Source organism: Typopeltis vanoorti, chromosome 19 (genome assembly GCF_054136105.1).
Source record: "Typopeltis vanoorti isolate ZY-2024b chromosome 19, IOZ_Tvanoo_1.0, whole genome shotgun sequence".
NCBI lineage: Eukaryota > Metazoa > Arthropoda > Arachnida > Uropygi > Thelyphonidae > Typopeltis > Typopeltis vanoorti.
In genome coordinates this window covers 96,463,030-96,486,381 of record NC_143567.1, presented here as the reverse complement: position 1 = coordinate 96,486,381, position 23,352 = coordinate 96,463,030, and the positions used below count along the sequence as shown (strand labels likewise).

General features: G+C 36.2%; 1 protein-coding gene across 5 annotated transcripts in view; it reads left to right on the top strand.

The window, feature by feature from the left end:
• The window catches only part of TBC1D5 (TBC1 domain family member 5), a 495,953-nt gene that overhangs the window by 296,613 nt on the left and 175,988 nt on the right, over positions 1-23,352 (top strand). For all 5 annotated transcript variants that reach the window (XM_090408923.1, XM_090408920.1, XM_090408922.1 and 2 more), the window contains one exon: positions 1,282-1,388. In XM_090408923.1, coding sequence (XP_090265049.1) covers positions 1,282-1,388 — 107 coding nt within the window. The remainder of the gene's footprint in view (positions 1-1,281; positions 1,389-23,352) is intronic.

Sequence of the window (23,352 nt, the reverse complement as noted above, 5' to 3'; positions counted from 1 at the left end):
TGGTGAATGAGTGGAATAAGCTTCCAGAGTCTGTTGTGGGTGCTAGACTGTGAACGAGTTCAAGGCAAGGTATGATAGATACTGTGTCAATGTCGAATAGTTGTTCTTTACATGATGTTAGGGCCTCCCTTGATGAGTCTGTTGACTCCTGGAGTTGCCCGGAACAATAATAATAATAATACACTCGACATTGCAACCTTCACATTAAGGTCATCTTCTGGAATATGCATAAACAAAGAAACAAGCTGCACTAAAATCTACATGGCATGCTTAAGTTACTGATCAACCATTAAAGCTATTTGCCTGTCTTCTGGTGCTGAAAAAAAAAAAAACTCTCACTACATCGAAGCTAGAGTCCTGTTATTATTATCTATTAGGTTACAAAGTTAATTTTTTTTTTTTAACATCAGAGGTCAGGCAAATAGTTTTACTGGTTGATCAGTAACTTTAGCATGCCATGTAGATTGTAGTGCAGCTTATTTCTTTGTATATATACGTATACTCCAGAAGATGACCTTAATGTGAAGGTCGAAACGTTGAGTGTATATATTTTATTATTAGTATTACTCCAAGACCTCATGGAGTCAAAGACTCATCTGGGAGGTCCTTTTATCACACACACAGCTCATCATACCATGTCTTAAACTCACTCAAACTCCTTGCAGACACCACACTCTCAGGCAAGGCATTCCAATCATTTACAACTCTGCACAAAAAAAAGCTGCTTCTCACACCCTCTTTATACAGTTTCCAGAGATGATCTCTGGTTCTCCCCCGATCTCCCACTATTTTCTGTAGAACTTCTCCAGCATTGATCCTATAACAATGCCTTACTAACCTGTAAGTTTCTATCATATCTCCCCTCTTCCTCCTGTCCACCAGACTCTGCAAATTACATCTTCTCAATCTTTCCTCATACTCGACATTCCAGAGGTTAGAAACTACCTTAGTCAGTCACCTTTGGACTCTTTCCAACATCTCTTCATCCTTCTGAAAACCAGGTGACCAAATCCTGGCACAATAGTCCATGTGTGGCCTAATCAAAGCCTTATACAATGGAACAAGAATCTCCCTATTTCTACAAGTCAGTGTCCTTTTGGTTTATATTAAACTGAAATTTAAACTGAACTCTAACATGGTAGTTGTATCCATAATGTATTCTGATCACAGTGTAAGCATGAAAGAAAGGATTAACTTAGTAGTCATTAAAGGCATTTTTGTGTGTTTATTGCAGAACATTATTTGAAAATCTGTGAATTAAAAATCTGTTTCTTTTAATAGTGCTCTCTGCTGATTATACAATGTGCCTCAGTTATCTTATGAGATATCCTGCAGTAGCTGATGTCCATTACATTGTTGATTTAGCATTACATCTCCGTGATCCAGTGGTAAGTACATTTCATGCATTTTAATATTATTATATTATTGTTTAACAGATCTTGGCTGAAAATGTAAATGAAAATGTCAGTAAATTGATTTTGGACTGGTAATGGTTTGAAAATTAGTATCAAGTGCTTTGGTATGATTCAATTAGAAAAATGTTAGGATGTTTCCTTCTGTAAATATTGTGTCTGAACTTTGTGGGAATATTGTGTTTGAATTTTTTTGAAAATTCAAAAATGTACATGCAGCATAATGAGCATTCACCATGTCCTTCAGTTGAGAGATCTTAGAAATGTTCCTCACAACCAAAGGTAAGTTGGCCATTCTCATGCAGTTTACCTAATGTTTTAGATCCTATCTTTTCCTTCAAAAGAAGCAAACTAACTAAAGAATGTTCAATCAGCAGACAGAAGAGTATGTATGAAGTATGTATGATTAACCACATTATTATAATTAGGCTTATATGAAGCCATGTGCTTAAATGATAATTTTTGTTGCCCAGTGTGATATGACCAGACTGGTTATTGGAAGTACTGAAATGGTTAAAACATCATGTTTGGAGTGGGATCAATCTCCAGATTATTTAATCCTTAGTCTGTCCACTCTACTAAACATGCTATATGTTAACAATCTTTCTTGAGCAGAATTTTTTTAAAAAACAGGAGGGTGTACTTTGCTGAAATACATGGAAACTGGTTAAATTAAACCTGTGTTAAAATGCTTTGAAAAATCATAGTATGTCTTGTAAAATGTGTTTATTTAAACTACTTAAACTCATTTATATATGTAGATCCATAGAAACAGTGTCCTTGGGTTAGAAGAACTGGGTTTATATTCCATCTCAAATGTATAAGATCTTGTAATTTGTAAACGTCTTTATAAAGACTTTTTTTCTGAGGATCACATAGCGTCTCATGTAGGGATACCAGGATTTTTCCTTCAGAAACTCAGATTTTTCACGGTATAAAAGAACAAAGGTGATTCCTAGATATAGCAGTCAAATATGGATATGATTAATCATTATAATAACATTAATAAGTTTATATGAGGCAAGTTGCTTAGGCTAAGACAAGTTAGTAATCCCAACATGTTAAAGTCTTGTATTTCCCCTTGACATCAGTATACAATAGTAAGTGAAAAATATTTTTAGGTGAAGGCTTCATACTTGTCACTTTTCATAAAATACAAAATTCATAATTATTGCAAAGCAAAAGCAACCAATCACATTTTCCATTATAGCATATCTCTTATGAAGATTTTGTCAAAATCAGGAACTTTTTTTATTGCTTTACTTGGTAATAAATAAAAATGTTCTGTTCATTTTTTCACTGAGCAAAAGCCAAAGCCGAAAATATTTAATGCTTTAGTTTTATATATATATATATATATATATATATATTTAGCTAGCTTATTTTAACAACAACTCCATATAAGAAATTAAAAGAATCCAGATAATTGTTTTTTTTTTTTTTGCTCAGTTTCAAATTGATATCTTCAGATTACAAAAGCACTTGTCACAGAGTACGATCACTAAAATCGAGTATATAACAGCTCAAATTTTAGCAGGAGAAAATAAATGTATATAGAGTGCCATGCTAGGATGTTAGTTGGACTGCCACTGCTCTTAAAATAAGTTATCTCTGTAAATTGCAGTGTTTTCTTTCATCTAATCCTGTGTTGGAAAAAAAAAAAAAAGGGGGTTTATCCAACACATGATCTGTCATAAATGTGGTATATTTTATGTTCTACAATTTCTTCCTATCTGTCCTGGATAGGCTACATTGTGGGCATGTCATACTTCATATGCTCCTGTATATGTCAAAGGATAAAGTTGGTCCTTGTAATAATCGATATGGGTTTTTGATTTTATATGTTGTTTTAAGGTAATATGAAGATTATATATGTGTAGTATTCTGCCTATCTTTTCAGGCTGAACTCAGATTTCTTAGAATAGAAGAAAAGATAGGCAGTGTGATATTTCTGATTACAGATGTTGTCCATTTACTAAATATGTGCGGCATAAATCATGAAATTCAATGGTAAGAAGTGTGTATCATTAGAACAAATAGACCTGGTCTCCTTTTTGTCATTGTTTGAAAGATGCTGTTTTATTCAGTTGCGTGATGATCATATATCTTGTGGTGTGTGTGTGTATCCACTTTCAGTAAATAAAGAATAATAGGGAATCATTTGAAAGACATTTGACTTGTATCTAGGAATTGCAGATAGTTATTTGCTTCTTTTCTATAATGAGGTATATTTTTGAATGCAACCTATTTAAATGCCTTAAATTATATCTGATATATATAGTCCATGAATTCCAATTGCAAATAAATTTTCATTGTAGCAGAGTGTATTGTGGGTTTAAACATGGCTGTGTATATAGTTGCTTATATATTTTCCCTTCCATGTAAAATAGACAGCATGAACAAACAATTTGAATAGTTCAAAATGTGTGCCGAGCACATGTTGGATTTAATTAGATCAGGTCTTTCAGGATGCATTAGTTAACAGCGATACTGTATTAGAGTTGATCATGGTGCCTGAATTTTGAAGGATGCAGTTATTATTCTAGTTTGAATGGGATAGGAATATTTATAATGCAGAGGCAGTTGCCCATGAAAGGAGAATGATTTTTATCAACTCTGACAGATTTATGAGTGGGACACTTCATACTCTCTCGTTATTATCCCTCCACTCTTCATCCACCAATCGATAAGAGGTATCTGTGATCATTTAGCACAGTAATGTTTCAGCTTGTTAATAATTTCTTTTGACAATGAATCAACTTTGTTTTAGTAATTTCTAAACTTTCTTCTTTTGTGTGTTAGTAGAGATTACCTGTCACTAATATTGAAAACCAGAGGATCTGAAAACTTTTTAAAATGAATTCCATCCACAAAAGGTTGTAAATCTATCATACAAACTTCAGATATATAATAAGCTGGGTGGTACTTACACCAGTTGATGAAATCATCTTCTGCCTGAAGATGTTCACTAACATCTTCAAGTGACATGATAAATTCAACCTAACCTGGTTGATATGTTATCCGTTCCAACTAGACCAACTGATTTTTAAAAGATTATGCACTTTTTTTTTTTTGTTCTTTTTGATTCATTAACAGCTTTCTACTATAAGTAGCATTATGCTCATGCTTATGATATATTTTATAGTATATATATTTTATATATTATGGGCCCCTGTTTCTTTTTTTTTTCTTTTTTTTAATATTGAATTTGTTATTTTTATTATTAACACTAGACCTCCAAGGAATCAAAGACTCATTGTGGGCGGCAAACGCTGTTACACACAAAGTCCATCAAATCTTGCTTTAAACCCATTCAATGTATCTGCATTCACCACAACGTCAGGCATTCTACTCGCCAACCACTCTCCATGCAAAGACCTGTTCCTCATGCCCTTGCTCACACCCTCTTTATACAGCTTCCGAGTATGTCCTCATATTCTATGTCCTTCTCCCATTCTACAAAAAAATTCTTCCGTTAACCTGGTAATAACATTTATCAACTTAAATGTCTCAATCATATCTCCTCTCTTTCTTCTATTTTCAAGGCTTTACAAACTGCATTCCCTCAATCTGTTCTCATATACCACATCCCAAAGACCAGTTATAACCTTAGTCAGTCTTCTCTGGACTGTTTCTGATATATTCTTGTCACCCTGAAAACCAGAGGATCAAATCTATACACAGTAATCAATATGAGGCATGATCAAGGCCTTATACAATGGCACCAGAACTTCTTTATTTCTATAGGTCATCATTGCCATAACCTGATGTGATATCTTCACAACTTGTGCAATGTAACTTCAGATCCTTGTCCACCACCACCACTCCAAGTTCTCTTATCTTCTCAGCTTTCTCCAGCTGTGAGAAGATAAGAGATTTCACTGCCAAGTGTATACTTTGCATCTGATTGTTGCCTAGTAAATTTTGAGACCTTCTACATATAGTCTTTTTAAGTCCTCCTGTAAGGCCACAATATCTGCTTGATTCCTCATCACTTTTCCCAGTTTTACATCATCTGCAGATAGTTGTGTATCCCTCGGTTAAATCTGTCCCAATATCATTAATATACAAATTAAATAACAATGGTCCCAAAACAGACACCTGTGGCACACCATTTAGCGACTTTCCTCTTTTGCATCTCGGGTCTGGGTTAATCCCGAGGGGGTGGAAAGAGGGGAAAATAGTTCCACTGCATAAAGGTGGTTCCAAGACTGCTGTTGTAAATTACCGACCGATTAGCATAGCAGGAATCATTGTCAAGGTCTTAGAGAAATTAGTCAAGAAAAGAATAAAGGATTGGATAGATGAAAAGTGATATTGTTATGGGGGACAACATGGTTTTGTGAAGGGTAGATCATGCCTCAGTAACTTGCTCACGTTTTATAACACAGTGACAGCTGAACTGGATAGGGGTAATGGGTTTACAGTGATACTACTGGACCTTGCCAAAGCCTTTGACAGGATACCACATGGAACCCTAATCAGTAAACTGGAGCAGATGGGGATAGATATAGGATTGGTGAGATGGATAGGAGGGTGGTTGAAGGAGAGATACCAGAGAGTGGTTTATGCAGGAGTGGAGTCTAAAAGACAGCTTGTGACTAGTGGTGTGCCGCAGGGCTCTCTTCTTGGACCACTGCTTTTCAATTTGTTCATCAATGATATAGGAAAGGATTTGAGAGGAAGTGTTCACTTGTTTGCTGATGATGCAAAGTTGGGTAGAGCAATTGTGAGTGCACAGAGTGTCAAAATGTTACAGGATGATTTGGATAGTTTGGAGGATTGGGCTAGGAAAAATGGATGTCAATTTAATGTGGCAAAGTGTAAGGTTATGCACTTTGGGGTGAAAAGAATAGCAGCAGTATATTGCATTGGTGGAACTGTACTCTAGGAGATTGATGAAGCCAGGGATTTGGGAGTGTTGGTAGATAGGGAGTTGAAGTTTAGGGGGGCACATTGCAAAAGCGACTAAATCAGCTCATCAAATCACTTGGCTTCTGAAAAATACTTTAACATGCAGAGACATACAAGTTGTTGTTCCTCTGTATCGAGCCTTGATAAGACCCCATCTGGAATACTAAGTTTTAAAAGAGGTAAACCGTGAGTAGACATAACTATACATAATAAATAACGGAAAAACTCACGTAGAAATATTATTTAATAGTATAATTTTCGCCTTTATTTATTTATTTATTTTTTTTTTTTAGGAAAGTTATTGACCTTTTTAGTTATCTTACACCAGCTACTTAGGTGGCGCTTTTTGGAATTGTCAATTAGTGTTTAATTTTGAGCTTAATTGTACTGAAGATGCCTGTGACACACAGGCGAAAATTATACTATTAAATAATATTTCTACGTGAGTTTTTCCGTTATTTATTATGTATAGTTACATCTGGAATACTGTGCCGAGATATGGGCACCAGGGTTTCTTCATGATGGGGAGGAAGTAGAGAGGGTCCAGAGACGATCGACCAAGATGATAGAAGGTCTGTGGAATGAACCTTATGAGAATAGGTTGAAGATTTTTGGGTTGCAGAGATTGGACGATAGGCAAAGGAGGGGTGATATGATTGAGACATTCAAATTACTGAAGGGTTTCTACAAGATTGATCCAGAAGATATTTTTGAAAATATGACTGGTGGTGGGAGGACTAGGGGCCATGCATGGAAGCTGGGCAAGAGCATGGTTGACAAGGGTGTTAGAACTAGGTTTTTTACTTGGAGAGTGGTGAATGAGTGGAATAAGCTTCCAGAGTCTGTTGTGGGTGCTACAACCATGAATGAGTTCAAGGCAAGGTATGATAGATACTGTGTCAATGTCGAATAGTTGTTCTTGACATGATGTTAGGGCCTCCCTCGATGAGTCTGTCGACTCCTTGAAGTTGCCCGGAACAATAATAATTATTCCCCCCAATACACAAATTTCTGATACCCATTTGATAGTCACCGATCCAACTCACTAGTCTGTTATCCAACCCCATGTGGCAATCTATCAAAAGCCTTTGCCAAATCTAAGTATACCACTGTATATGCATCTCGTGTGTCCAATAATTCATCATCTTGTTATAGTACACAAACAAGTTTGTAAAACATGATCTCCCCCTTTAACAAACCCATGCTGACAAGAGCAAAGAATACTGCTATTATCAAACCTTCCTGCCCTTTTACATCCTCTCTCTCATCATCCTTGCCAATACTTTAACTACAAATCCAGATATACAGATCAGCCTACAATTTGTTGCCTTGGCCTTAGTGAAGTAGAATAGTTTTGCCTTCCTTCCACTCCTTTTGGATTCGTGTTGTTGCAAGACTCCTGTTAAACAAGTACACCAAGGCTGATTCTAGCTCCTTGGAATATTCCATTAAGACACATGAATATATAAGTAGATATGTATAAACTTATGTATATAAATAAGCATAACTTTAGATGTATAAATAAGTGTAAATAAACATAAAGATATATAAATGAAAGATACCAAATTAAAATTGTACAACCAACTTCCGATCACTCAGATGAAGAAGTCAAAGAATTTTATATAATTATTATGAAAGACTTAAATGCTAAAATGGGTGAAAATAATAATCTAAATTCAATGGGAAAGGGAAATAAAAGAGTAGCAAGACTGCTGGAATTTACTGAAGACACAACAGACTCTTTATTATCAATTCATTCTTTAATAAAAAGAAGCATCGTAAATGGATATGGAGAAATGTAAACATCCAGACCTTTAATGAAATAATTTTCTAATGACAAATGGGAGACATATTGTAAATAATGTAATAGTTTTAAACAATTGAATACAAATAGTGATCACAGAATGGTGAGATCTGAAATTATAATTAACAAAAATTGGAAAAGAAATAAACTAATTAAACAGAAGTTCAATGCTATAAACATTGAAAATTTGAAGCTTGAATAAAAGCAGATATGAAGCTGTTTTAAAAGAGAACCCTCAAATGATTTCATAAAGCAAAGAGGGAGAAGAAGATAACTTTGATGAGATTAATCAAAAACTAAGCAATACTATGATTAACATCTTCAGTGAAACAGGTGGAATTATTTCCCATACAAGAATCGACAAACTTTCAAAAGGAACTCTAGATTTATTAACCACCTTACCAGCGCCATTATGGATCAAATATGCATCCTCATACACTTCATATCCATCATATATTTCAGTGTAATATCAATGGTATTATAAGTTTAATATGCACTTCGCATCCATGATAACTTTGACGTCTGTAGGCGTCTTGGCCAGTAGCATGGTTAAGCAAATTCAGAGAATTAAAAAAAAAAATTATACCAAAAGAAATTCAACAGAATATTCAGAATTATGCAAAGTAATCAGAAAATGACAGGACATCCTATTCTCTAATACTAGGGAGAAAAAAATTGAAAATAATAAAAATATGAACATCCTGAGAGGAGCTTTGGCAATTGGGGGGGGAAAAAAGAAAGAAATTGTCACTGCAACAGGAAAGGATGATAAAATAATCAGAGAGAGAAATGAAATAATAAAATTAAAGCATATTATGAAGAGCTTTACAGTGACAAAGAAAGAAATTTAGAGACAATCAGCTTCAAAAGAAGAGTTATCAGTTGGGCATGCCAAAAAAGTTATGGGAGAAGAGATCGAGGCAGCTTTAAAAGCAATGAAGTAGTGAAGAGCCCTAGGAGAAGATGGGATTAAAGCGAAATCGTCAAAATTTGGAAGGAAGACATTGGTTGATTACTTGGCAAGACTCTTCACACTTTTTTTCAAAACAGAAAAATCCCAGATGCATGGAACTACTACTAAATATTAATTATTTACAAAAAAGTTGAAAAGGAGAAGATGAAAAATTATAGGCCCATTATTTATTACGAGCAGTATACAAGATATTTACGAAAGTAATAAATAACAGAATAATGCAGCAGCTCAAGTTTATGCAATCAGAGGCACAGGCAGGGTTTAGATGTAATTACAGTATCATTGATCATATCCATATTCTTAGGCAAATTATAGAAAAGAGAAAGAAATGTAATAAACCTCTCTGTTTAGCCTTTGCAGACTTTGAAAAAGTATTTGAAAAAACAAAGAAACCATGAAATGCATATGCAGGCATACCCCAGTCACGTGACAAGTTGGGTTCCAGACCACCATTGTATAGCAATTTTTTTTTTTACCTCACTTTTAAATGCATGTAATTGTTTAATAATGTGTGTTAATATGATTGCTGTTAATGTGTGGAATGAGTTTGAAGGACGAAGTGAACTATATAAGAAAGATAGACTGCATTTGAGTGGTTATAGTGTGAGTTGCTTGGAGCGACTGGTGCTGGAAGGTAAAGAAGTGAGTACAGGCAATGAATCAGATCAAATGGGAAGTGATGTGGAAGAGTGGGAGAGTAAGACAGGAGAGATTGAAGAGGTAGTTATGAATGAGGAAGTGGGAGGCACGAGTACGGAAAATGAGAGAATGGGTGTGCAAGAGGAGCAGGGAAACAGGGTTCTTCTAAAATGAATAAGCAGAAAGGAAAATGTCCCCAGTTGAGCATGGAGAGATCACATCGAATGAGTGGTATCAGTGGAACTAGCTGTAGATCCAGGAATGAGCTGTTGTGTTTGTATACAAATGCTAGAAGTGTGAGAAACAAGACAGATGAAATGGTTACATTAATTGAGTCTGTTCACCCAAAAATTGTTGGAATTAGTGAGACATGGTTAAATGAGGGTGACATCCTGACAGGAATAGAGCTGGAAGGGTATGATGTGTTTCGTGAGGATAGAAGAGGTAAAAATGGAGGGGAGTGCTATTGATAATAGAGAAAGTGTTATGTCCTTACAAAGTAGAGATGTAAAAGGGAAATAGTGCCAGTGGTTTTGAGGCAGTATAGTGTGAGATAGAGGTGAATGGAATGAAATACTTTGTTGGATGTTGTTATAGACCAGGTAATGTGGATGGTAGTGATAATGAAATGTATGATCAAATTAGCCAAGCAAATAAGAAAAGATGATCATTATGGGCAATTTTAATTATGGCAATATAGACTGGAATGATGAGATAGCAACTGGAAGTAAAGAAAAAGAGTTTCTTGAATTTTTGAGGGATAACTACCTCAGACAGTATGTAACAGAGGGCACACGAGGATTAAGGGTCTTGGATTTGGTCATCTCATCAGAGGATGTAATTATAGATGAGGTGTCAAATCATCCACCAATTGGTGAAAGTGACCATGAGGTGATTATCTGGGTGGTTGTCAGCAGTGCAAGAACCCCTGTAAGAAAAGGGTATATGTGGAACTACAAGGGGGGGTGATTATGAAGAGCTCAGGAGACAGCTTGCGGGTGTAGAATGGAATGAGGAGTTAGCTGGAAAAGAGATCAATACAGCTTGGAGGATTTTCAAAAACTATTTAGTAGATGCAATGTCTAAATGTATTCCAAGGGTGAGAAGGTTAAATAAGGTGGGTGTGAGATGGATGAATAAAGAGATTAAGCATGCGATACAGAGAAAAAGGGCATTATGGAGGCAGCATAAGAGAAGTGGAAATAACCAATTCCACGAGGATTACAAAGACCAGGCAAGACGGGTGACTTGCTTGGTGAGGATAGCTAAAGTGAGGTATGAACAGCAGTTAGCTAATGGAGCCAAAAGCAATCCTGAGGAGTTCTTTTGATATGTAGCCAGCAAAAGAAAGAATGATTATGGAAGGATGACATTGATTGGAGAAAATAGTATAATGACAGCTGTTGCAGAAGATGTGGTGGAGATGCTTAATGAGCAGTTTCATAAAGATCTTTCAATCTTGTGAATGTGACTTCATGGAGAGATTGAGAGCTGTTGATGATGGGGATGAGAGACTGACTGTAAGTAAGCAAGAGGTGTTTGGGGAGTTGCTTGATGTAAATAAGGCTGTGGGACTTGATAATATATCACCGCGTATTCTGAAGGAATGTGCCAGAGAGTTGACACCTGCCTTGACATATTTTTTTAATACGAGTCTTGCACTGGGTCAAGTTCCTAAGGAGAGTAAGATTCTGCTACTTCATAAAGGAGGTGATAGAGCTCAGTATCAAACTATAGGCCTATCTGTGTGTCAGGTGTTGTGTTTAAGATTTTGGAGACGCTTGTGAGAACTAGGATCCAGAATTGGGTTGACAATTATGGTGTTATCTTTGATGGACAGCATGGATTTTGCTAAAGGCAGGTCATGTTTTAGTAATCTACTTAATTATTGCAATAAGGTGACTGCTTCCTTGGACAGAGGAGAAGGATACACAGTAATATACTCAAATTTTGCAGTCATATGATAGATTAACGCATGATAAGTTGATAACAAGTTGTGTATGGGGGAGCAATATCCAGGAAAAGTAAAGTCACTAGCGGTGTGTCTCACGGGGTCTGTTTTAGGGCCATTACTGTTTAACTGGTATATTAATGATATTGGTCAAGATTTGGATGGCGATATTCAGTTGTTTGCAGATGATGCAAAGTTGGGATGAACCATGAAGAGTAGAGAAGATGTTCTGGCCTTACAAAGACGACTTGAATAAATTGAGTGATTGGGCACAGGAATGGGAATGTGAGTTCAATGTTGCAAAATGCGAGATTTTAAAATTTGCGAAACAAAGATGGAATGCAGATTTTATGCTTGATGAGGATATGTTATCGGAGGTGCAGGAAATAAGAGATCTGGGGTTGATAGTGGATAAGGATCTGAAATTTAGGAGACACATTGCCAAAATTGTGAAGACAACACAAAGGCTTCTGGAATGATGCAGTGGACACTTACTTGTAGAAGTAGGGAGATTCTTGTTCCATTGTATAAGGCTTTGATTAGGCCACACATGGACTATTGTGCCCAGATTTGGTCACAATGCCTGGATTTTAGAAGGACAAAGAGATGTTGGAAAGGGTCCAGAACTGACTGACTAAGGTAGTTTCTAACCTCTGGAATGTCGAATATGAGGAAAGATTGAGAAGAGCAAGTTAGTAAAAGGTTGTTATAGGATCACTGTTGGAGAGGTTCTACAGAAAATAGTGGGAGATCAGGGGAGAACCAGAGGTCATCCCTGAAAACTGTAAAACGGGTGTGAATAGGGGAGTGAGAAGAAGAGTTTTTTCATGCAGAGTTGTGAATAAGTGGAATGCCTTGCCTGAGAGTGTGGTGTCTGCAGAGAATTTGAGTGTATTCAAAGCATGGTATGATGAGCTGTGTGTATGATAAAAGAACCTCCCAGATGAGTCTTTGACTCCATGGGATCTTGGGTAATAATAGTAATAATAATAATAATTATTATTACTATTATGTTAAAAAAAACAACGAAATACATATATAGGCATACCACAGTCATGTGACACGTTGGTTTCCAGACCACCATTGTATAGCAAATCACTGTTTGTTTGTTTTTATATCTCACTTGTAAGTGCATGTAATTGTTTAATTACATTTTAAGCAATCATGTGCGTAAATGATGTAAGTGGATTAATTTCCACAAACAAAAAATTTAGATTAATTTTCGTAAATGAAAAAGTTATTGTGAACAGCTTGCCTTAAGGGAACATGCCAACTATCTTAGTCATCAGTCTACACCATTACACGTTTTTCAATTTTGATAATAAGATTGTCATGTTTACAGATATTAGCTAGTGTAACACTTTTCACTTTATCTTTGTGATATTTTAAGGATACTTGTGACATAATGATTGTATAATATAAGCACATACACACAAGAAAGATATTTAATTAGCCAAATATTTCGGTCTGAAAATTGTAGACCATCTTCAGTGGCAATACAAGAACAGTTTTAAAATACAAGGTGGAATACTAACAATAGATCATTTATAAATAGAACAAGCTGTGTGATGTTATATCACTAAGTATTAAAGAGAAATATTTTTAAACAGAGACATGACTGAATTAAAAATATTAATTAATAATTTTAAATAACACAAAATTAGTATGAATTAATGAGTTATCCTGATTAGACTTTCCCAGATTTTTGATACAGATATACAGTCATTCCGATTCAGGTTAGATCGACGGAGTAAGGCCTCTATGCTTTCTTTGAATAAACGTTCAAATTTATAGCAGGATCTATGTAAGAGGCGAGTTTTTGACCAAAGAATGTTGTGGTTAGTTTCTATTCCGTGCTGAACCAATCCAGATTTTTCGGGTTTGTTGTGATGAATGGAGGATTGATGTTCTTGGATTCTTTTTTCTAGAGAGCGTCCAGTTTGTCCAAAATAGGAGATCACAGTTTGCAGGGAATTTGATAAACTCCAGGAAGAGACATAGTCGAGCGTTTGTGTTTAGAAGAAGGAAAATGGGAAGATAATTTGTGAATAGGTGAATAAGTAGCTGTTAACTCATATTTCTTTAGAATTCTTGAAATGGGTTCTGAAATCCCGGAGATGTATGGAATTGGAACTCGATGTATTGAATCTTTGTTGTTTAGTGGTAAATTATAAGAATCGAGAAGATGTTGTGTACTCTTTTTTGGAAAAGCCATCGAGTTTCATGTGCTGTTGGATAGTAGAAAGTTCTTTCTGTAGAAAATAAGGAGTAGAACAATTAGTTTTGGCTCTTCTAATTAGACATTTTATAATTCCTGTTTTTTGACAAGGATGATGGGCAGATTCTTTAAGAATATAACGAGCTGTGAACGTTGGTTTCCTGTAACTGTAGTTGTAAGAGTATTTGAAGGTGACTGAATGAGGAGAACGTCTAAAAATGATAACTGGTTGTTTTTTCCATTTCCTTAGTAAACTTTATACGATGATGTAAGGAATTGATACTGTTTAAAAAGGAAGGTAAGGAGTCTTTGTTGTGAGGCCATACAGTAAAGATGTATCTATATATCTTACCCAAAAGGATAATATATCATCGTCAATAAATTTAAATTCATTTTAATAATAGTATCTAATGTAATAGGTTTATGCATCTTCATGTTTTCACTGAAGCAATAGCACCTTTACTTTGAATTTTATGCCAGCCTGGTTGGCCGAGTGGTTAGCATATCCGCTCTCCAGCCAAAAAGCTGTGGGTTCCAATCCCGCCATAGGCATGGATGTTTGTGATTGTCTGTGAAAGTAGTGGTGTTGGTGTAGTTGCGGTTCATTGTAGTTGGTGGATTGAGTGAGTGGTGGAAACAGAGTTGTAGAGCAGATGCCCTCCCTCGATGAGTCTTTAGACTCCCTGGAGGTATCACATAATAATAATAATAAAAAAAAAACAGCAACTTTACTTTGAATTTTATCTGCATTATTAAAACAATGAAATAAAATAATTACAAACAGTTGATATTTCACAGCAAAATGGCAAAACACAGAGGGATGTAGTGAACTACCATGTCATAAACACCTAGTTCACGAAAACTGTGTATATCAGTTGATTAATGGGAGCATCACTCTGCTAAAAGCATATGAACAAATGCAACATTGTATTAGTCATAATTGAAATATGTCATATGAGCAGATTGTCATAAAGCAAAGAGACAGGGTGTTAATCTATAATTATGCCACCTGTATTATTAAAATTTTAAAATTTTCAACAGAAGGAATAAGACCAGGAGATACAATATCTCCCAAACTCTTTTCTCTAAGGCAGATGGCCTTCCAGTTCATGAATTGAACTGGAAGAATGGAGGAATTAAAATTAATGCAAAGATTCTAACCCAACTGTGTTTTGCTGATGATATAGTTTTCTTGGCAGAAGACTTAGAACAGCTGTGCGCAGTACATTATCAGTTATATTATGCATTCAGAATGGAGATGGGCTGGATGCATTGAAAGATATAACAATGCAAAATAGCCTAAATGATTGACAGAGTGGAGCCCCTAACGATGGTAGTAGACAAAGGGGAAGATTGTGGAGAAGATGGTAAGATGAAATTGTTAGGATTGCCGGAATGCAATGAATGAGAAACGCTAAAAATAGAATGGAATGTAGAAAATTGAGAGAGACCATCCAGTAGTGGACCAATCCAGTTTGAAGATGAAGATTGACTTTAGAATATTTAGCATGGGTAAGGTTTTGGTTACATCTGGCTTTATGTTGTTAGGTACTGTAGGATATAGACTGTAGTTCCTATGTCCAATGTCAGCCATGTTTTGTAACTTAGGCATTTGTCTAGGTGCAGTGGTAAAGTTATGTGTGTGAAACTTGATGAGGTTGATAGCTATTTCTGTTTGCAATACTGATGATAAATTCACTTACACTTCTCTTATTTTGGACAGACAAGAACTGTTAACATCTGCCTTAAAGAACATTAAGAAATGCAGAAGATACCATCATTTTAGTTAGTTAGGACTGACATACTTTGTGTTGGATATCTGTTTACACAGGATTAGAAGGATGAAAACTGGTACTACTGTATTTTACTGATGATATAGTATCTGCAGCAAGTCTCCAAGGTGAATAGCCTCTAGTCGATAGAATAATGTAGGTAAGGGAAGTCGGTAAGATGGATCTGTAACCTTGGGACAAGGATTGGCTCTGAAGACTGGGCTGGTCGGGCTGGGGTCTGAAGCGGGTATGGCACTGCACCGATACTGGGCGAAACTGTCCAGTGATGGAACGGTTGAACCCGGACCAGCATCAGGGCTGAGGCATTCCACCTTCTCGTGGAATGCCTCATCTGTGTGGCATGTCGGATGGCCAGGTTTGGCTCGACCATTTCGTCCAGCAACTAACAGCCGACTCAGAACTGGCATGGACCAGGGGAATCCAACTGTCTAATTAAAACAAAGCATTGCGATGGCCATTGATAGGTGTTGACGGAACGGGGTAATCTGATCCATGATACTAAAAGTGAAATAGGTTTACAAACTTTTGTGAGGGGGACATATAAAGAAAAATTATAATGTAATGATGAAGATAAGGAATTTGACGAAGAGGACATATTGGTAGAGATGTTACATCACTGAAAGGATTTTAGTGATGGATCTTGGATAATCATATATTTGGATTTTATTTATTAAAAATGTATTGGTTGCTACACACTCTCCAAACAGAAAGTTTGGATTGCTTTATCTTCACTCTTCCCCCCTCTCTGTAAAACAAATATATCTTGACATTTGCTTTGTTTTAGTTACTTTTCAGATAATTGCTCAGTATCAGTACTAAGTATAATGGCTTAGTTTTTATGCCTTTGTGTGATAAAATTAAATCAAATAACATTAATATCAATTGGTTTAGAAAAAAGAGCATTACATACTCATTGATAGCTATGTTGATTTCGACTGTTGTGTTATGTATGGTACAAGGAGCCTGTTGTTTCATAAAGTTATTTGTTTAATGAAAAATCTTTTAATTTTTAAAATATCTTGAACATTTTGAAGATAATGATATAAATTCAGGTTGACCCTATTTTTGTGTAACTACTGCCACTTTAAGCTTAATCTTGCCAGAAATGGCTAACTTAAAAATCCTCCCCCCTAGCTTTGACCTCCTCTGGCTCAAGCTTTCCCTAACCCATTTAGTGACACTCATTTATTGCGTTTGCTGTTCTCCAAACTCTGATTACTATTCAGACCTCTTCACTTTTCTCTCCGTGAAGCTCGACCATCTGTAGTTCAGCTATTCAAATAGCAAAGTCATCTTCCTGGGCAACTTCAATGTCTACAATTCAATTTGCTCCCTTATCACCTGGCCAGTTTGGCCAAGTGGTTAGCGTATCTGCTCTCCAGCCAAGAGGCTGTGAGTTTGAATCCTGCCAGGGGCATGGATGTTTGTGATTGTCCTGGTGATCATTTACCATATGCACTGCTGTAACCTCTGTCCTGGTGTAGTATGACCTTTGATGTCTTTGTGGCATAAAAATTAAAAACTGACTAGCTCCTTTGCCACTAACCAACACCAATGACCAGGCTGGATAAGATGCAAAAGTCATTGCTATAAGCAGTGACCTAATGCTCATCATACCTACACGAATTCCTGATAACTCTCCTCTCTCTCTTTCCCTCCATCCCGGTACCTCTTGATCTCTTTTTAAACAGTTCTCCTTCAAGTTGCACTGTAGAGGTCATCTCCCATTTCAGTAACACAGACCACAATCTTGTGCAAGTCTCTTCTCTCACAGAAAGCCCTTAATCCAGCTACTTCAGAATTTATGGCCTCTGCACTATAGAGATGTCAAATGGAATGCCACCCTGGTTGACATTAAATAATGCTTCTGTTCTCTATCCAGTAAGTTGTGGTTCAAATCCCACTGCAGGCATGGGTGTAATTTTAGTGGTGTTCCTGTGAGACCATTACTCTGCTTATTGGAGGCTTGATAAAGTTCCATGTTTGGTTTCTTAATTATTTGACCCTTGCTTACCTATAGTATTAATGCAATATGTTTTTACAAAAATGTGATACAATTTTGTAAATAGGATTCACATAAAAAAACTATAAAAATACTATAAACAAATGAATGCTGCTGTATAGTTTATTATTATTATTTTCCCTGTGACTAAGTCCAGCTACATATTATTATTTTCCTAAGACCCCCATTGAGTAATGGACTCATCTAGGAAGTCCCTTTTGCCATACACATAGCACATCATCATACCGTAACTTAATCACGTTCAAATTCACTTCAGACACCACCCTCTCAGGCAATGTACTCCAATCATTTACAACTCTGCATGCAAGAAAAACTGCTTCTCACTCCCTTGCTTACACCCTCCTTATATACCTTTCAGGGATGACCTCTTGTTCTCCCCCAATCTTCTAACCATTTTATGAAAAACCTCCTCAACGTTAATCCTATAACAAACCTTTACCAACTTGTCTTTGTAATATCACCCGTCTTTCTCCAATCTACCAGACTCTTCAAGTTGCATCTTCTCAACATTTCTTCATCCTTTTGAAAACCAAATGACCAAATCTGTGCACAGTCCATATGCTTTGTGAATTCGTCATGTTTTCCTCACAATTTTGGCAATTTGCCTTCTAAATTTTAGCCCCTTATCCACCATCACCTCAAGATCTCTTATTTTCTCCACTTCCAACAATATATCCCCACCAAGAGTAAATTCTACATCCCATCTTTCTTGTCCAAATTTTAAAAGTTAATTTTGCAACATTGAACTATTATCCCCACTCTCCTTTCTATTCAAGTCTACATGTTACACCACAACACCTGCTCAACTCCTCACCATTAGCCCCAACTTCACATGATCTGCAAACAACTGAATATCTCTATTCAAATCTTCCACAGCATCATTAACTTACAGGTTAAACAGCAGTGGTCTTAAAACAGACCTCTGTTTTAGGACCACTGCTGAAGCAATATCCCAGAAGAGATATTGCTTCAGCAGTGGGATATTGCTTCCCCATACATAACTTGTTGATTTGCTATCAGAGAGCCAAGCTCCAATCCAATGCACTTGTCCAATATCCAACCCCATCTGTGCTATTTGCTATCAACTTATCATGAGGTAATCTATCAAATGCCTCTGCAAAATCTAAGCGTGCTCTGTGTGTCCATCTCTCCCATCCAATGCTGCCATCACTGTATTGTAATAATTAAGTAGATTACTAACCATGACTTCCCTTTATCAAATTCGTGCTGTATGTCAAAGATAATACCACTATTGTCAACCTGATTCTGAACCCTTATTCTAACACCAGCCTCTCTAACACTTTAACACAGTACCTGACACACACACAGGCTTATAATTTGGTGTTTGAGTTCTGTCACTTCACTTATGAAGCAGCAAAGTCTTGTGCCTTCCTTCCTTCCACCTTTTCGGAACTTCATCCAGTGCAAGACTCATATTAAACAAATATGTCAAAACACATACCAACTCTGTGGCACATTCCTTCAGAATATGTTGTGATAGATTATCAAGTCCCACAGCCTTATTAACATCAAGTTTGCTCAATTCTCTATATACCTCTCGCTCATTTACAGTCAGTATCTCCTCCTCATTAACAAATACTCTCAAACTCTCTGTGATGTCACTTTCACAAGGATGAAAGACCATAATGAACCTCATTAAAAATACCAACTATATCCTATGCAGCAGTTGTTCTTATATCATTTTTTCTAATCAATGACATCCAACCATAATGATTTTTTTTTTTTGCTTCATTAGTTAACTGGTGCTCATACTGAACTTTTGCTACCCTTAACAACTCAGTCACCCTCCTTGTCTGATCTTTGTATTCTTCATGGAATTGATTATTACCACTCCTCTTATGTCACCTTCATAATGCCTTTTTTCTCTTTCATGCCTAATCTTTCATCCATTTGACCTACCTTATTTAATCTCTTGACCTTTGGAATACATTTAGATATTGCTTCTACTAGATACTTCTTGAAGATCAACCAAACAGCACTGATCTCCTTTCCACCCAACTCCTTATTTCTTGCTATAGCTCAAAGCTGTCCCTTGAGCTTCTCATAATCACCAGGCTTGTAGTTCCACATATACCCTTTCCTCACAGAAGTCCTCACATGGCTGGCAACTGCACAGATAATCACTTCATATTCACTCTCACCAACTGGAGAGAGAGATTTCATACCTTATTTCTAATAACATTCTGATGAGATGATGATATCGAAGACCCTCAGTCCTCATTTGCTCTCTGTTACATTCTGCCATTCTTGAGGTAGTTATCCCTTAAAAACTTACGTAACCTCATTTTCTTTACTTTCAGTTGCTATTTGGTCATTCCAATCAATAATGCTAATTAAAATTACCAATAATGATCATCCTTTTCCAATTTGCTTGGCTAATTTTCTTATACAATTCCTGGGCACTACTCTCCATATTAGCTGAACTATAGATATATCCAATAAAGTATTTCATTCTCTTCACTTGTATCTCAACCATACTGCCTCAAAACCACTATCGCTATTTTTCGCTTGCATTTCTACCTTGTATATACATAACTCTTTTTCTTTCATAAATAACACTCCACTCCCTTTTTTACTATCTTCACCAAATACATAGTACCCTTCCATCTCTATTCCTAACAGGATGTCATCCTCATCCAACCATGTCTCATTTATTCCAATGGTTTTTTGGGTGAATGAACTCATTCAATGCAACCATTTCATTTGCCTTGTTTTTTATATGTCTAGCATTCATATTACTAACATAACTGCTCATTCCTGGAGATCTATTATTAGATCCAGTTTATTAGATGTGACTTCTCCATGTCTTTCTCGAGCCATTTTTTTATTTTTCGTCATCCTGGAACCTTCATCAGGTGCAACTTTTTTCCCTACATTCCAGGTCATCCCCTTCCCTTTTTGTCTACACTCACACATCCACATCCTCTTGGAGCATCAACCTTTCTTGCTCTGTGTTCCCCTCTCCACCCTGAGAGGAGACTCAGTTTCCTTAATTGTCTTGCATAATTGTTCTCTTATTCTCTACATGCATGCTACCCACTACTTCATTCATAAGCACCACTCCAATCTCTCCTTTTTTACTGTCATGTTCTTTCACATCGCTTCTTACTTGCTCAGATTCATTCTCTGCACTCAGAACTCTCCCTTCCAGCAGCTGTTTCTGCAAATGACTTGCACCTAAACTTTTGAAAAGCAGTCCATCATTCTTATATAGTTCAATTCTTCCTTCAAACTCATTCCACACATTGACAGACTGCACTCCTTTCTCTTCATGCATTTCCCCTAACATATCATTCATAATTCTTATTCTCCACCTTATCTCATTACTGTCATATCTGAGCAATACACTGACTACCTTCTTTATAGCACTATTATCTTTTATCCTTCTCAAGAACCTCCTGATATCTAATCTTACACTCTCTATTTTCCTAGTCAAGTTATTTGTCCCTATTATCACTACCATGTGCTTTGCTCGCTTACTCCTCATATCCCAATGCATCATTCATTGTATTCTTTTTGCCTCTCAGAAAACAAACCTTGCATATCTTCTCATTTAACATACCTCTAATAATCAAATTGCCTTACAATGCCACTTGCAGGTCTTTGTTAATTTTTTCATGATAATTGGTTTTCATTTTTATTGTTCCATACATATCTCAGTTCTCTTCATTTCACCTCTTCCATCTCATCTCTTGTTTCATCTTCAACAGCTCAGCTTTTAAATCTTGTGTCCTTTTTTGCTATCATTCACTCTCACTATTTTATCTCCAGTCACACACACTTGTTCGCCTCAACCCCACTTACCTTTAATTGCACTGTTTTTTTTTTTTTTCGACATCATTATTGGCCACTTTATCATCAATTGAACTCTTTTCCTTGCTTATCACTTCCACACACTCTCTGAGTATTTGCACAATCTTCAACTGCCATGTCAGTTATGTCGACATATTCCCTACTTATATTGAAACTGTTTAAACTCATATTTAAGCAAGCCTCCTGGTCTATCAAAATGGTGCATTTCCTACATACCCACACTCATGCAGCTGTTCTTTTCTTCTATTCATCCTCTCCACATAAATATCTGCAACATATTCCCATGCATACATATTAAATTCATGGCATCATACCATTTTTAAAAAATCTACGCCATTTACTTTATTTGCCTTCCACACTGAGCTACAGAATGATTTGCCTTTCACCACCACGTTGTATCAGTGTGCTAACAAAAACAACAAATTTATGATAATATCCCCTAAGAAATTTATCCATACACTTCGTTCAATACTCAAATGTCTCACAATAACACTTAATCTACAATTTAGACAATATTGGCACACTTTTAAATATAAAATTTACTTATCTTCCTGCAGCCCACAGGATGACCGATCATGCATGACATCACCGAAGATAAGAATACTCAGTTAACCAGCTGTACCATTGCTAAATATATTGGGTTTATTATTTAGTCAGTTTATGAATGATCCTGTTTGTTTTAACCCTTGCCTTATATATAATACAATATTTATTCTTTTAAAATCTGTCATGGAAATTATTATTATTATTTTTTTTGTATGTTTAAATACTTCTTCAAACTTCGATGATATTGCCATAAATTCAGATGTACTTATTTTCTTTCATACCTGTTGTAGGCTTTAAGCATAATCTATTTTGTTATAAATACTGTTAACATTTAAAAGCCTAATGTATAAGTAGAATTAAGGCTAGCCTAATTGACTAAGTGCATTAGGCTTCCTCATTCCAACCTGTAATCTTTAGATTCAAATCCCACTGTGAGCATGTATATATATCTTTAAGTGATGGTTGGCATTTCATCAGTAGGTGTGAGTGCATTTTTACCTTGCTTGTTGGAGGCTTGAAGTGACTTGAAAAAGTTCTAAGTTTGGTTTCTAGATTATTTAACCCTTAGCCCACCAACAGTACAAAAGTACTAAAATGTCATAACTGGATGTGGCTGATGTATAACTGTGAGAATCAACATGGATTTGTTAAATGGCACTCTTGCTTTAGTAATATGATTGTCTTTTATAATAAAGTGACAAGAGCAGTTGCTGAGGGAAAGACATATACTGCCATTTTTTGGGATTTTGCAAAGGTGTTTGACAGGGTGCCACATGATAAGCTGATATTTAAGTTGCAGCACATGGGTTTAAATGTCCAGTTAGTCAAATGGATTCAGGATTGGCGCTGACTGATAGGTATCAGAGAGTTGTGTATGATGAAGCAATATCAAGGAAGCAGAAGGTTACAAGTGAGGTTCCACAGGGCTCAGTAACTGGGGCCTGTATTGTTCAATCTTTATATCAATGATATTGTCAATGGATTGCAAGGGGACATTCAGTTGTCTGCAGATGATGTGAAGTTGGGAAGGGTTATCAGTAATAGTGCAGATGTGGCAGCCCTGCAAGAGGATTCGAATAAATTAGACAGATGGGCAAATAAATGGGGGTGTCGATTCAATTCAACAAAATGAAAAGTCTTGAGGTTTGGGAGCCATCGATGGGAGGATGCATACTCGATTGGCAGAGCTGTACTGGAGAAGGTAGGAGAGACAAGAGATCTGGGGGTGATGATTAATAGAATACT